Raw genomic sequence first — 16,517 nt, 5'->3', positions numbered from 1 at the left:
AGGCTGGACAAGGATGGTGATGGGGCTCTGGTTGGAAATGCCTGGAAGGCCAAAGGATGCATGGGAAGAGGGGAAGGATGACAACCAAGCTTCATTAACCAAAACTCTGTCAAGCTTACAACATAGGACCAGATCATCCTAGATCATTCATTCCAATGTCATCCAAACATTCATTAAAGGCATCAACTGAAGTAGAGTCAATAATGCCACCACCCTACTTTTCATGCCCAAATTTGACAACATTGAAATCTCCCCCCCCCCCCCCCCAGGGAAGAGGGTCAACCTGAAGAGCAATGTTGCAAAGATCCTCCCAAAGAGATACTTTCTCAAAAGATCAAATTAGGACATACACAACTGTGAAGAGAAAGCTGCTAGAACCAGTGGGATCAGATAATTGAGGTGGAGAAACTTTTGGTGGGGGGGGGGGGGGGAGAAGGAAGAGACAGTAATATGATTGTATTGGGGTCCCAAAGGAACCATAACCTTCCACTACAACATTGAGGATAGTTAGAGAAAAAGGACCAGGTAGGGGCAATGGCGGATGCAATGCAGGAAGCATTTTCTTCTTGAACTCTGGTTTCAAACAGAGAACAAAACGAGCCATTTCTGGATCTTAAGCGGGAGTGGATTTCTGGATCTTAAGCGGGAGTGGATTTCAGCATGTTTAGTCGAGGAATTGAGACCTCGGACATTCCAAAGGACACCCTGCATCATTTGGCCAGTAGGAAGGGAGTGCCGCACAAGCCCAACAGCTGGGCCGAAGGAAGAGAGGAGGGGGGAGGAGGGGAGGCTTCTATGTCTCTGACAGTACGCACAGAGAGGAGGGGGGAAGGGCTAACAAGGGTGGCGGAAGGGAGGGCGGACTCTGGTGGGGGGATGGAAGAGGAGATAGATTGCTGGGGGAATGAATGGGTGAGACGGATTAGCTGGATGGGCCAAGAAAAGGTTAGAGATAGAGGGATGGACCGGTTGGGATAGAAAATGGGAAGATGGGTTATGATTTAACACAACCGAAGGCCCAGCAACTTTCGCTGCCAACAAGGGAGAGTCCGACTGGGGTTGCGACCAAGAAGAGATAAAGGTGGGACCCATAAGAAAAGAGGGGGAAAGGGACAAATTTGGTAAAGTTCCTTGATCGAAACAGAGGGATCACTGCTGGAGAGACGCTGGAGGCAGAGAAGGTGAAGGAACCGAAGGGGATTGGATGAAGATTGGAGAAGGCATGGAGGTAGCAGGTCGACCCAGAGATTAAGAGAACAAGTCGGCTGACCAGAAGGGAGTGAGCTGGTGACAAGAGGTACAGACGATAGTTCAAAGAGAAGGTCAGTAGAGGTGTCATCATTGGTACAGGTGGCAGAGGACTCCAGGGTTCTAAAACGATTGGAACCAGCGGCATAGTTGTCAAAACGTTGCCTAGGTGATGCATAGGCATCGCTTAGGGATCCAGGCAAAAAATTTAGGCCAACACGCCTTATTGTCCAAGGTGCTTTGGTGTCAGCAACACATGCTCACCCCTGCGACTCAACTCCCCCCACCCCCAATAAGGAGGAAACAACAACAAAAACAGTCGCTGCAGCACCATAGTAGCAGTAGCAGCAGCATGATAAGTAAAAGAAGATGAAGATGGAAGGAAGGGGGAGAAAGAATAAGAGGATTGAAGAAGCAATAGCAGTGATACCCACACCAATTGCTGCGGACAAAGAGAAGTTGCAGCGGCCACCGCCATGCTATCTTTGCTATCATAAAAGAAAAGAAAAAAGAAGAAAGAGGAGCGAATGTACCAGTTTGAGTTCTAGCACCATTGCCACTGCCTTCAACATTGTCACAACCTCGTCAAGAACAGGCAGCCTCAAAGTCACGGTTCTTTCAACATTATGCATAGAGCACATTTCTATGAGGATGAGTGGTTTTTGCTCCGCTATTCCCCCTGGCCCTCCAGCTCAAGTCCCCACTTCTAGAATCCATCAACATCGAGAATGCCCTCAATTTCCCCCCTTCTTTAATAAGATTTTGTTTTATCTTATTTTAGTATATTACTTTTCTATTTTATTATAACCAAAACGAACAGGAGTAAAAAATTAATGTAAAGTAAGGCTTCCAAAGTCTTTCTGGACATTTTAAGATTGAGATGATGACAAATCCTATGAGAATACTTTAACAAATACTAAAGCGCCTAGGCAGGCCTTGGTGCAACGGTTCAGGTTGCTCCATTGTGACCTAGAGGTCACAGGTTTGAGTCTGGAAACAGCCTCTCTGCGAAAGCAGGGGTAAGGCTGCGTACATTATGACACTCCCCAGACCCCGCAGTGGTGGGAGCCTCATGCACTGGGTACGCCTTTTAAAGCGCCTAGGCAGGCACCTTGTCTCCTAAGCGATTAGCTGGCCCTTGAATGCCTTGGATCACCTAGTGCCTTGTCGCCTAAGCAATTAGCTGGCCCTTGAATGCCTTGTCGCTTAAGCGATTAGCTGGCCCATTGGCAAAGACAAAAATTTTCAGCGTCTTTTAATCAAAACTGGAACATTTCATCTTTGTTACCGTCTTTACTCTTGACTATGAAATAATTTTGTTGCAACTTTCTATCAAATATTCTTAGTCATTGCTATTTAACATCAAGCATCTAGCAATTTTGAGAAGTCTGTAAATAAAACACTACCAGAAAACACAAAGATACGAAGCTTCACAAGACAATGCATGTATGCGTCAGCCTTCCATAACCCATGGTTGCACAGAGGCCCCATAAGAGATCTTTGTTTCACTTTATTTCAATTGAAGTGTGGCATAAGTTTTTCATTAATACTATATTAAAAATTGAAATCCTAAGAGCCGATCATAATAAGAAAATCACAGAGTGAAATAGCTGAGACAGTTAACCATGGTTCAAAAACTCAGCTGAAATTTAAAAAATTTCTGTAATTTCGACATACCCGAGATGAAATGACACAAGAATAAGGGATTCAACACTATTTTGGTAGAGATTTCAGTGTTTCGTCGAAATTTCGACCCCATATTGTATCGTTTCGGCAATATGGTCTAGGGAGTATTATAGATACATGGTTTCGAGTGAGTCTGGTCAAAGTTTCGACAACACTCAAACATTTTGCCTGCTGGAAGAAGAACACACACATTTATTCCTTGTGAGTATGACAGCCAATAACAGTCACAAACTGGATCATCCTTTGTGGACAACCTCTTCTCCTACCTGGCCAGCCAGCGGACAGCGGTACATGATGGCAATACCATCAAGTCACAGTGGCTGGTTCTTCACAGTACGGTGACCTATTCCCTAGGATAGGTTATCTCCAGTATGTATATGAGGCCATTTAGTGGCAGTTGTGGAGGACTTCGAGCATTTCTTCCATTACACTATGACGTGTCTTGCATTTGTCATACAGTCGGAGGAAAATTGGCATTTGCACCAGCGGTCCATGAGTGGGCTCAATCCTCCATGTCATAATTTGTGGTATTAGCCATTAGGATAGCCTGAGGGGGTCCACTTTGTACTCATGTATCACCAACTCACCACACGCAGTATTGTATTGTTGGGACTTTGGTCTCTACATGCTATGTTACATGTACTTTGTACTAATTCATAACTAATCAATGGGAGAGGGACAGGTATGCTAGCACCCTATGTGTCTTATCTCTCTCTTCCACCCTTTGAAATGACTCCCTTACCCCTCAAAGGGAGGAAGAGAGAAATAGACACACAGGATGCTAGCATACGGTATACTGCTAGCATACCCAGCATCCAGCCTTTTCCCTTAATCAATATTATGTTTTTTCATTCATTATGCATAATTTATTTGTTTTACTTGCCTTTTCTTTCTTGTAGTACTAAAACAATATATAGAATAGGCAATATTAAATAAAAAAAAGAGCTACCCAGTGCACAAGGCTTCCGCTACTGCAGGGTCTAGGAGGGGCAAATGTACGCAGCCTTACAACCTACTTTGTAGGAGAGGCTGTTTCCAAGTTTTGAACCCACAACTTAACTGTTGCGCCAAGGCTTGCCCACCGTAGAATATGCAATATTACACAACTTATACAATAGAGTTTCGTATATACCGCCAACCAAGGGTCAGATCCAAACAACCACTTTGTGTGCCTTTTCTTGCAATATAAAGGTTTGCATATGTTTATATAGGCTAAAAGAAGGCTTACTTAAGTATCTGAGCTTAATATGGCTGTTCCCCCCCCCCTCCGCCCCCCGAAATGGCCAACCGAAACTGACCGGCAAATCATGCACTGTTTCGGCAAAATTTTGGCCATTAAGATCAGCCCGAAACGAGAACAGAATCTGAGTTTTCGAACTATGCAGTTTGCATAGTAACATCAAAGTACAAAAGAATCTGAAAAAATTATAGAATGATACGTAACCAGATTGCTAAATAACAAATTTAAACCTGTTCTTTTAAATTTAAAAAAAAAAAAAAAACCAACAACACATCTAAAGCATTCTAGCTGAACTCAATAAGAACAAGCCCCTACAGCAGCAATCACTGAACATAGAGAGTAAGGCACATTGGTTCAGCAACAAGAACAACAGGAGCTCCAAGATGGGACTAATTAATCAATAAAGAATTCAATGTGGAAAATAAGGTAAGAATGACAAATTTGAACCTGGAAATCCTGGGATTGTCTAGTTCCATCACCAAAGGATGTCCGTAACGCATCTGAAACTAACAGAATATCAGCCCCTTCTGGAATAAATCCCAAAGAAAGAAAGTCCCTTGCCAAGCCCAGAGAGTCATGGTTAACAAAATGCACGAGCTGGAAGACAAAAGAGTAATCTTGTTACTATCAAAAGACATGGAATTGCATAAAACAGAGCATCATAATAGGTGTAAACCACTGTGAGCTGTAAGTTGTATAGTATTGTGATATAACAAGAGCATGCCTAGTTGATTACCAAAGTTTACTTTACCATTTGTCAGTGCCTTATCAATTCATTGATACTTTGATAGATGATAAGTCATCCTGAAAATGTCCTGTTAATTATTTTATCGATTCAATCAAAGTATGTAAATCTCAAATTCCCTGATTTCTGAAGTCAAACAATCCCCTCATTTAGTGCTTTCAAGAAGCCTAAGGGTCTTTTGTGTTACTCGAGTTACTTCAAACATATGGAATTCCATGATGTTTGAAGTTAAATCTAAAATTTCTGGGTCCCCGGATCATTGTTTTGACTCCGCCAGAAATAGGTTTATTGTAAATTCCTGGGGCCTTCCCCCTATTTTCCAAACTCAAGCCACTTCCTCCCCCTCTTTGTAATGGCTAAGCTTGCTTCGTTGTAGTCTCTTTTCTCCTCTTTTTTGGTAATGAATTTATTATTCACCAAAAAAACAAAAAAAACACTGCGAAGCTAAACATGCTTAGCCTTATTACTTGGTTTTAGCTTATTAATTACTCTTATGTTTCTTTTGTCAATGCATACATTTCCTGAATTCTTAAGTGCAAGGTTGTCTTGTGATTTCATCAATCAAATGCAGGTCAAGGGTTTGTTTTAAACTTTCAATTGATTCTGCTTATTTATCAGCTCCTGCAACCCAACCATCTGTATCATCAAACACTATTTGACAGGTCTGATTTGCTGAATCAAGTAGAGACCATAGTTGTCACGGCGATCCAAGTCGGTGGAAGGGTGTCACGTCGATATATCGACATGTCGCCCGCCATGGCGTTGCCATGGCGAGCATGTCGACCATGTTTAATTTTTTATTTTCTGTATTTTTAATGTCATTTAGTATGCTATAATATATGTCCTATAACATCAAAAATCAACATGAAAGTGTACTACACTACTACTAATATACTATGCCACTATGGTTTAATTCATGAAAGTGTAACTAATATCCATTAGTGTATATGAAAGTATGAAAAATTGAAAATATAGATTAACCTATCAAATAATTGAAAGCAATAGTAAAAATCAAATGATAGGCTAACCTGTTTACTTGAAGCTTGATAGCAATAGTCTTTCTTTAGTGTATGTGATTTGGAGCAAAGCATCTAAGCTATTAAATGGTTTAAAAAAAAAAAATTTTAATCTAACTTTTATATGTACAAATATCGACCGATATGCCAACATATCGTGGTATGGCGTCCATGGCGACGCCATGGCGTCGCCATGGAAGCCATATCGAACGATATATTGACATCCACCATGGTGTAGCTCGATATGCCCCCTCTCCCAACGCCAGGACGCCATGGCGGCGCCATGGCGACGCCATGACAACTATGGTAGAGACTCGATTCTAAATTTATGCTTGTATAACGCAATCCAGCTCCCTTTATTATTTTTCTGTTCACTTCAATTATTTGGTTCTTTCAGCAATTCAATGCAAGGCATCAATTTTGTTATTGAATTCTGACCAGAACATTACCTCATCAAACAATTAGCACTAAAGCCAGAGAAAAATATATCTTTATACAACTGCATGGTACAGAAGGGAGAAAGGCTCGGTAAAGCTATGTTTAAGTCTAACTGAATTCTCATAGATTTGGTTTGGTTCATCAGTTTTCTAATATAATATGTACACATGAATTTCTTAAAATTCAGTGGTTCTGGATTGTTTTTTAACCTTCCTGGGTTGCATCAATAACCTGCAACAGAAATGCAAACAGGAAATGTCACAAATTAACAAAAATATCCCCACCCTTTCAGATAGACATGTGCATATGCTTAGAAGAAATGACAGAGATGAACCTTTGACCCAAGAGAAAAGCAAAGTGAGATTTTGGGTCATTTAAAGGGTGACGAGTGATTTGGTGAAAGTTGAAGATGTTTTAACGAAAAAAACAGGGAAAGTGAAATTGGTGTCAAAGTAGCACAGAAAGAAATCACTAATTTGGGTTCCAGAATGAGCAGAATGGTGCAATTGGCGTCTGGTAGATGAGCCCATCCAGATGCAAAAGTTGAGGTAATGCTTAACACGTCAGAGTTTGACAAACAGCTTTGACTTAAATATCCAAAGTTGTCAAGGCGCAAAGGTGGTGGAGGGAGACCTAGGCGACAAGGCACCCTATTGTTTTTTCCCTCCTATCCATGGTTTAAAGTATTGGTCGGTATCATATTGTATCGACCGATACGTATTGGTATTGGTTAGTACCAATACGTATCTTTTTTTTTTTAGAATAGTATGTCTCGACTGGTATCGTATTGTACCGGCCGAGACAGACCGATATGATACGTATCGATACTTACGATACATAATTAAAGGTTTTGTGAGAGTATTGATATACGGTCGATACATACCGATTCACGTTGATACGGCCATTAAAGGTCACTGTGACTATCAGACTATAATTTTGTTTTTGAGATCAGAGATTGAAGGAGATTTCACAGAAAAATGTAGGTTTCAGAAAAACTTAATCTTTTTTTTTAAATCATGGTTTTTAATCCTATTTTTCCCTATAAATCGAAAGATTTAGGTAAAACTAAGTTAGTTGATGCATAAAACTTGATCATTTGCAAGGATTTGTACTCAAATCGATGAAAGTCTCTTGTCTCGAGTGAGATCTCGGTTTTTTCAAATGTCGAGACGAGATAGCAGCTGAGTTAAAAAATTACAATATCTCGGTTGAGTCGAGATCTCGACCCAACCAAGATTTCGACCCATTTTGCCTTTGATTTCGATCGAGTCGAGATCTTGAATCTTGACCCGACCCAGATTTCGACCCATTTTGCTTTTTAAAAGTTCCAGAACTCGCGAGTTTTTTGTCGCGTTCCAAATTTCAGCCATTTTTCTCCCCTGGGAGCTGTTGCTGCCTCATTTTGCACCTGGATTTCAACATATAACCTTTTGGAGACTACATTCAGCTACAAAACTGAAGGATTTGCATCATATTTGTGATTTTTCATCTCAAATTTGAAGATTTTTTGAAACGTAAACAATTTTTCACCAAATCAACTTTATTAAAAAAAAAATGTTCAAACCTTGGTAGATTCATGTCAAATTAATATATGTTACATAACTTTGTACGACCTATCACTTGACAGAGTCCAAATTTTTTTTATTATATTTTTTGCAAAAAAAAAAGATTTCAAAAAAAAGTGAAAAAATAGGATCAATAGTGATTGTTTAGAATTGATTTTCATGAATGTTGGACAACTTTAGATGCTCTACGGCCTCATGGAGTCATTTTGTTTTTTCACCCATAAAAAATTTTATTTTATTATTCATAATTAATAAAAAAAATTATTACAATTTGAAAAAAATATATAATATTAAGGAAAAATACCTGTTTTTGTTGGAAAATTAAGTAAAACATATGTACATAATGTCCAAATTCAAATGGTGTCAAATACATCATTACATTATAATGTTTTATACTTTAAGGTATAAATATTTTTAAGAGAAATTCTAAATTTTATTTTTAATTAAGAAATAATTAATTACTAGGGTTAGGGGATAAATATGAGATAGCTATTTGATTGTTCTAGTAGGTTGACATTATGTTTAATACGAATACAGTACTTTAAGTCTTTAATACATTACTTTAAGTCTTTAATAGTTACTAATACATGCTTTTTTATGTAAAAGTGTAAAAAGTAAGACATTTGATACACAATGGGGGACCATGTTGATATAGCATGGTAACATGGAATTCCGATGTCGGAGGATACAAAGAAGTCCAAGTGTCGATATTGTGGGAAGTTGCTAAATTCTAGAGGAGCCACTAGGTTAAAACAGCATTTGGTTGGTGGCTATATGGATGTTACCAAATGCAAAAATGTTCCTTATGAACTGCAACAGGCCATAACAAAGCACATGAGAGGAGGAAGAGAAAAGAAAGCTGAGAGGGAAAGGCAACAAAGAGAGTTAGATGATGCAGTGCTAGAGAGGCCTGGTGTAGAGATCATTGGAGATGATACTGGATACAGGCCTCCTCCGGGTGAGTTCCAATTAGAGGCTGAGTAGAGAATCTACCAGCATACTTTGGTAGAGAGTAGACAAAGTTTTCATTTTGAGAATATTAGAACATATGAGCAGGCAAGAGGAGCTGATGGATCTGACTTAACTGCACTAGTGCAACAAGATGAGAGGAGGAGAAGTACTGGCACAAGACAGAATCCCCATATCCCACGGCCCCCAACCCCACCACGAGTACATTCCCCAAAACCCATTCTTGAGCAGGATTCATTTACTTTTAGGCAACAAGATGCCTACCAGCCAACCACCCCGCAAATGTATGGTAGTAAACAAGATGCAACACGAGATGCCTTCAACAAGTTCATGTTCTATAATAGCATTCCACCTCATGTAGCACATGGAACATACTATCATACATTCCTTGACGTTGTAGGGAGGGCTGGCGCAGGATGGAAGGGACCCACACCACATGAGTTAATGAATGTATATTTGCCTAAGGAATAGAAGGATTTGCAAGAGTACATTGACAATCTGAAGCCAAAGTGGGAGACGTATGGGGTTACCATTATGGCTGATAGTTGGACACATAGTTGTCATGGTGTCGCCATGGCGTCCTGGCACTAGAGAAGATGGCATATCGAGCTTCGACATGGCTTATGTATAAATATCGCCCGATATGGCATCCATGGCGGCGATATATGGGCATATCGGTCGATATTTGTGTAAAAAACTTAGGTTTTAATATTATTTTTTTTAAAACCATTTAAAAGCTTAAATGCTTTTTCCTTGATTTGTATTGGTCACATTAACATACAAAATTAAAACCATTAAACATTAAATAGTACACTTTACTACTATACCCTAAATCCCCAATTGGAATTGGAATTTGGGAGATTTTAGAAATCACAAAGTGATTTTTCGAGACAGAGGAGAGACTTCGTGAGACAGAGACACGGAGACACGGAGACTGAGACTGACGGAGTCAAGAAGACGAAGAAGTGAGAAGAAGAAGAAGAAGAACTGAAGCTGCAACTCTCGGCAAGTTCGAACCCCTCAGGCAACCTCCAGGTAAGTAATTTTTTATTTTTTATTTATTTGGTTCTTCTTCTTCTTCTCCAATCTCCTCCGTCCTCCGGCGACTCTTCTTCTTCTTCTTCAAATCTTCTTCTCACTTCTGGCAACTCTCTCCGTCAGTTCTTCTTCTTCTTCTCACTTCTTCGTCTTCTTAACTTCTTCTTCTTGCTTCTTCTTGCCATTGCGAGCTTGCTTCATTGCTCTTTTTTTTTTTTTTTTTTTCATTTTTTCTTCTTCTTGCCTTGCGATTTGCAGGCTTGCACACAATCATGGACCTCTCGGTTTTTTGTTTCTTCTTCTTGCCTTGTAGTTGCAGGCTTACACATAGACAGAGAAGGTGCTTTTTTTTCCCTTCTTCTTGCCCTGCACACAGCCACACATATACAATTACTCACACAAAGACAGGGAAAGAATCGAGAGACAGAAGGTGAGGGCAGGATTTATTACGATTTACAAAGTAGTTCTCTCTGTTTTTTTTTTTTTTTTTTTCTTCATTCTTCTGCCTTGCGATTGCAGGCTTACACGACGCTAATCTATGTTTTCATACTTTCATATACATTACTTGGATATTACACTTTCATGAATTAAACCATATTATATTAGTGGTACACTTTTATGTTGATTTTGATGTTATAGGATATTTATTATATCATACTAAATGACATTAAAAATAGAGAAAATAAAAATAAAACATGGTCGACATGCTCGCCATGGCGACATGTCGATATATCGACGTGACACACCTCCACCGACTTGGATCGCCGTGACAATTATGGTTGGACATGACCTACTAGATAGTCATTATCAATTTCATGGTGAGTTGTAATAGAAAGACAATATTCTTGAAGTCTATGGATGCATCATATTTGTATAAGGAACTGAAGCAAGTGGTGGAGGATGTAGGAACAAAGAACGTTATCCAAATTGTGACAGATAACGGTTCTAACTTTAAAAAGGCTGGGGAGAAGTTCATGAACAAGAAGAGTAAGAGGATCCGCCTCTTTTGGACTCCATGTGCAGCACATTCCATTGATTTAATGTTAAAGGACATGGGGAAGAAAACTTTGGTGGCAAGTGTGGTCAGGCGGGCAAGACAAGTGACCACATTTGTATATAACCATGGTTATGCTTTAGCCATGTTGAGGAAAAGATGCAATGGCGATTTAGTGAGGCCTGGTGTCACTCAATTTGCCACCAATTACATTACATTGAAGAGCTTTCAGACCAAGATGGTAGGTTTGAGGTCTATGTTTGTAAGTGAACAGCGGTTTGGTTGGCAAGGGTCGAATTCAGAAGGAAGGGCATCACAAGAGACCATTGCAAGTGACTCATTCTGGCGTGACTTGAATAAAGTTGTTGCCATATTAGAGCCAGTGGTGGCAGTACTAAGGATGGTTGATATAGAGAAGCAGCTTACCTTGCCCCACATTTATGCTGCCCTTCAGAAGATGAAGGAAATGGTCAGAGTTGCAATACCCTGGAGTGCAAGGTCAAACACTAACACCATTGATGATCGATGGGAGAAGCACATGAGTCATCCATTGCATAAAGCTGGTGAGTTCAACACTTCAACATACTTTACACTTTACATGAGTTTTTACATTTACACATTCAAAACTCAAAAGCATTAGTCGCTAACAAGTTATATTTGTGGTTTCCACTTTACCAGCATACTATCTAATCCAAAGTATCAGTAATCACATGATCTTGGGCTAAACACCGAATTTCTAGAGGAAGTTCAAAATGTTATTGAGAAGTTGGAGCCCAATGCACAGGCTGAGTGCAATGATGAGGTGAGAGTATGGGACTTGGTACTTTGGTAGTAAGTAAAGGAATGTAATTACTAAATAGTATATATAAATGCCTCTAATAATGTTTCAAATTTCAAATGAAAACAAATCCAATACTTCAGAGAGGCCACAACAAGTTTTAGTCGAAAATTTGCAATGGAGGGTAGACAAAAGTCAGACCCTGGTAGGTGGCATGGCATTACATTTATGAATTATAATTTTATCCCTTTAAAACATACATATTCCTAATATTCTATATTTGTAATGTAGTCGACTGGTGGCTGCTTTATGGTACAAGTTCACCCAACTTAAGGAAGATAACAGTGACAGTGCTCTCACAGACTTGGTCATCCTCCGGATGCGAGCGCAACTGGAGTACATTCTCATTGAACCACTCAAAGAGGCGGAACACATGGGTTCACAAACGACTGGAGCAGCTGGTGTATGTGCATTACAATATGAGACTAAGGATGAGGCACATACGTGAAGGAATGGATACCAATGATAGAGAATCCATTGAGCTAACAAACATTATCCAGGAGGACTCTGATGATGATGAATATCCCCTATTCTAGTGGGAGAGGGATCGTGGTGCACCAGATATGGATCAACCTGGGTGTAGGCCTGACCGCAACCGGTATAGATGTTGAGGAATATATGTCGGAAGAGGGGCGTGTGCATTCAGAGTCACCGAGACCTTTTGAGGCTGCAGCAGGAAGTATTGATGATGATGGTGATGATGATGATGGTGATGATAATGGTGGTGATGACCGTGTTGGTGGTGGTGGTGGCAGGATGCGAAGTGGTGGTTATTATGATGATCATCATGAGGGGATGTGCGAGCAGTACCAATATGAGGTGGGGATGTAGGCGGGGCCTGTGCGTTACACAATTGAGTCAATTTATGCATTCTACACAGGATCAAGACCATGGTGCCCCTACTACGTACAAGAGAAAGAAGGGTCGCAAACAGTCACAGGCTCAGGATGATGACATGAGTGTGAAGATCATGCTTGCAAGTTTCGGAAGCATGAGTATAGATACTACTAGTGAGCATCAGTCGTGGCATTCATCTCAGCCTCATCATGACTATGATTATGGCCAAGAGAGCACCGGATCCGAATATAGTGGCTGTGGTTAGTTTTGAATCAGCACTTGAGTTCGACAATCAAAACACTGGGTTAGGTTTTCTGAACATATTCTCAATCCCAAACCAGCCACACCCATACAAGCCTTAGTATGATAGTAGCAGTGGATCTCACACCTTATGGCAACCGGCTCTTCTATAGCCTAGGATAGGGGACATGGCATATGTTGATGACAACACTTATATGAGTTCGGTGGCAACCTATGTGCAACACTACAGCAGCACTATGACAGGGAAGACTATGTGGCACGAGTTGGGACTGAATGCATTAATCAATCACATTTTATGTAACATTGTTAAATAGATTGATGTATTGTACACTTTAACATTTCTCATGCTTATTTAAGTTGTTTTACATTAATTGAATGCTTTGATTGCTTTCTATTACTAAATTATATGTAGAGTCGGGTATTTTAGTACGTCGTCGCCTACCAACCTAGGGTTTGAAGTGAAACTCCTATTTGGACATTTTTTTTGCAAAATCTGATAGTTCCACTGTGTTTAAATGGCCTAAAATAGGCTGACTACCAAGTTTCAGCCCAAAATAGGTCTAAAACTCATTGAAACCAGCCTTCGAGTTGAAAAAAAAATTTACACCAACTCGATCGAGATCTTGAGCCAACCCCAAAATTTGGCTGGTTGAAACCCGAGTTTTAGTTCCTTGCTCCCTTCCCAGAAATAGAAGAAAGAGAACCATCGACAATGCGAACCTTGTCCTTACCTGACAAAGGAGAATACTAGGAAAAATGCCTGGGAGAACCAATCCTATGGTCCGTAGCACCCGAATCGGTTATCAAAGGAACGGATACCATCGAGGCCCTAAGTATATCAAAATAAATACTTGAATGGGCATAATGAGACTCAGAGTGGATTGGCAGAGAGGCAGCCGGTGCAGCAAATGGAGTGGAAAGCTGGGGTTATGTGGCGCAACATAGAGAATTGTTCCTAGAAAAAGGTGAATCGGTAGGACTTGTAGAACCCTCAGTAGTAGCCTCAGTGTGATGGGCAAGAGATGGAGTACCACGGCCACTAGTAGAACCACCACGCCCACGACCTGTACCAAATTCAGGAAGCCCATGAAGCTTCCAATAATGATCTTTGGTCATAGTTCGAGAACTCGCGAGATCTCGCCAAGTTTCTTAGTATTTTGAAAATCCGAGATGAGATGGGGGTCGAGTCACAAAAGTACAATATCTCGCCAAGATCTCGGATCTCGGTCGAGATCTCGGTTTGATATAGGTAAATGTCCATCTAGGTCCTTTATATGAGTGCCAGATCTCGAGATCTTGCTGGAAATTCTTAGTATACAGACACCTATCTATGCTAGGAACCAAGACAGACACGGCAGACACTTATTTATGCCTAATATCATTAAAGTAAATGTTTTTGTATTTGTATTTCATTTACTTAAGATATTATTCATAAATAAGCAAATACCCCCCTATTTGAATCCAATAAAAATAGTTAAAAAATCAAATTCCAAAAGGAAAAAAAGTCAACCCCCCAATTCAAGAACAAAAACTGGATTTTCGGCGGTAGGTGCAATTTTCAACTTTCTAATGCTGGGGTTTTTCTCAAATCTAAAAATTTCATAAATCTTATTATGGTAAAACATTGCTAAAAACCAAAAGTGCGGTAAAATATTCATTTGTTTTGATGCCCAAAAAACTATTTTCATTCAGAGCGATTTTGAAAACATTCGCGCACACTGAATTAAGTTTGACCGGTACATAACTCTTTCACTCTTTAGCAATCTCAATATAAAAGTCAGATTTTAGCAATCTTGGACTTGTTGGAAAACTTTGAAAATCGCTCTGAATGAAAATATGTTTTTGGACATCAAAACAAATGAATATTTTACCGCACTTTTGACTTTTAGCAATGTTTTACCATATGAAAATTTATGGAATTTTTTTATTTGAGAAAAACCCCAGCATAGAAAGTTGAAAATTGCACCTTCCCGCCGAAAATCCAGTTTTTTATCTTGAACTGGGGGGTTGACTTTTTTTCCTTTTGGAATTTGATTTTTTAACTATTTTTATTGGATTCAAATAGGGGGGTATTTGCTTATTTATGAATAATATCTTAAGTAAATGAAATACAAATACAAAAGCATTTACTTAGGCATAAATAAGTCTGTTTGTCCCGTGCCTATCCTGGTTTCTAGCATAAGTAAGTGTCTGTCCTGCTTTCCCACTAACTGAAACTCCTATTTGGACTTTGTTTTTGCAAAATCTGATAGTGCCATTGTGTTTAAATGGCCTAAAATAGGCTGAATACCAACTTTCAGACTCAAAAGAGGCCTAAAACCCACCGAGATGGGCTTCCGAGTCGGAAAAAAAAAATTACAAAAACTCGCCGAGATCTCGGTGAGATCTCGACTCGACTCGGTTTTGGGCTGGGCCGAGATGGCTCCGAGACCCGAGTTTTCGAACCTTGTCTTTGGTAAGGCATTACTTCTCACAATAGTCACATTTCAGAACCTCTTTCATAGGCTGGCTGCAATCACTAGATCAATTGGAAGAACCTCCTCCACGAGATGGAGAACCAGAAAATAAGGCAAACTGTTCTTGGGAATTCGGCTGCAACATGGCAACCTGATGACTATCCTCAGACTGAAGCAAAGAATAGGGCTGGGCCAAAGATGGGAAAGGTTCACGATTCAGGACATGAGCCCTAATTGGATCAAATTCGATGTTCAGGCCAGCCAGGAACTCATAGACACGAAACTGGTCTTCCCATTTCTTAAAAGCAGGAAGCATCATCAGGGCAAAGGGGATGATAATCCTCATAAAAATCGAGTTCCTGCCACATACCTCGTAACTCTGAATAGTACTAAGAGAGGGTCATCTACCTCTGCTTGGTGCCACTGATTTTCTGTTTCAACTCATACACCTGGGAAGCATTTCCAACCTGGAAATAGGTTTCTTTTGCAGTCTGCCAGGTCTGAGCAGCAGTATCAAGTAAAAGATATCCCCGAGCAATATGTGGTTGCATGGAATTCAGCAGGAGCCATAACAAGAGAGTTGCCAGAGCACCACTTCTCTTGAGCAGCATTGGTAGTTGTAGGCTTCTCTAAATCACGTGTGAGATACTTAGAAAAACCACGGAAGCTAATAGAAAGGAAGTAAGACTTGGATCACATCAAATAATTTCTCCCATCAAATCGGACGGAGCACACAGGGATGGTAGGAAAGTCATGGCGGTTGTTTCCTCCATCCAAAACAGGAGATATGGTTGAGGTAGTTGATGTATCTGTTCCCTCCATTTGAGACAGATAATAGCAAAAACAACTGCTCGAACAAAGGAGCCGAAAGAAATCACCAAAGCATGCCACAAGAAAGGAAGAAAGGTGGCATGAACAACCAAAAAACCCAGATCTGAGAATAAACCAGAATATCGAGTTTAAGCCCATACGGATCAAGAAAAAGCCCTTGGTGGGAGAGAAATAATCACCACCAAGGGTGAGAAAAAAACTCACGGGTCCAAGAGAGGAACTGTGAGAGAAAGAGAGCAGGAGGCGGTGGGCGGCGACGCTGTTGGCAGCGCTAGAAGAAGGCTAGAGGCGGTAGAGGAGGCGGTGCTTTCCGGCGGCAAGAGGTGGTGGCGGTGCTGTGTGGAGGCGGAAAGAG

General features: G+C 40.3%; 1 protein-coding gene across 2 annotated transcripts in view; it reads right to left on the bottom strand.

The window, feature by feature from the left end:
• LOC122662058 (uncharacterized protein slr1919) overlaps positions 1–16,517 on the bottom strand; it is a 161,087-nt gene that overhangs the window by 41,673 nt on the left and 102,897 nt on the right. The window contains exon 11 of one of the 2 annotated variants that reach the window (XM_043857615.1): positions 4,622–4,771. The exons of the other annotated variant lie outside the window; for it this stretch is intronic. Within the exon in view, the coding sequence (XP_043713550.1) occupies positions 4,622–4,771 (150 nt within the window). The remainder of the gene's footprint in view (positions 1–4,621; positions 4,772–16,517) is intronic. 2 annotated transcript variants of the gene reach the window in all.

The sequence above is a fragment of the Telopea speciosissima genome, chromosome 5 (genome assembly GCF_018873765.1).
Source record: "Telopea speciosissima isolate NSW1024214 ecotype Mountain lineage chromosome 5, Tspe_v1, whole genome shotgun sequence".
NCBI lineage: Eukaryota > Viridiplantae > Streptophyta > Magnoliopsida > Proteales > Proteaceae > Telopea > Telopea speciosissima.
This window is presented reverse-complemented; position numbering and strand designations above follow the sequence as displayed.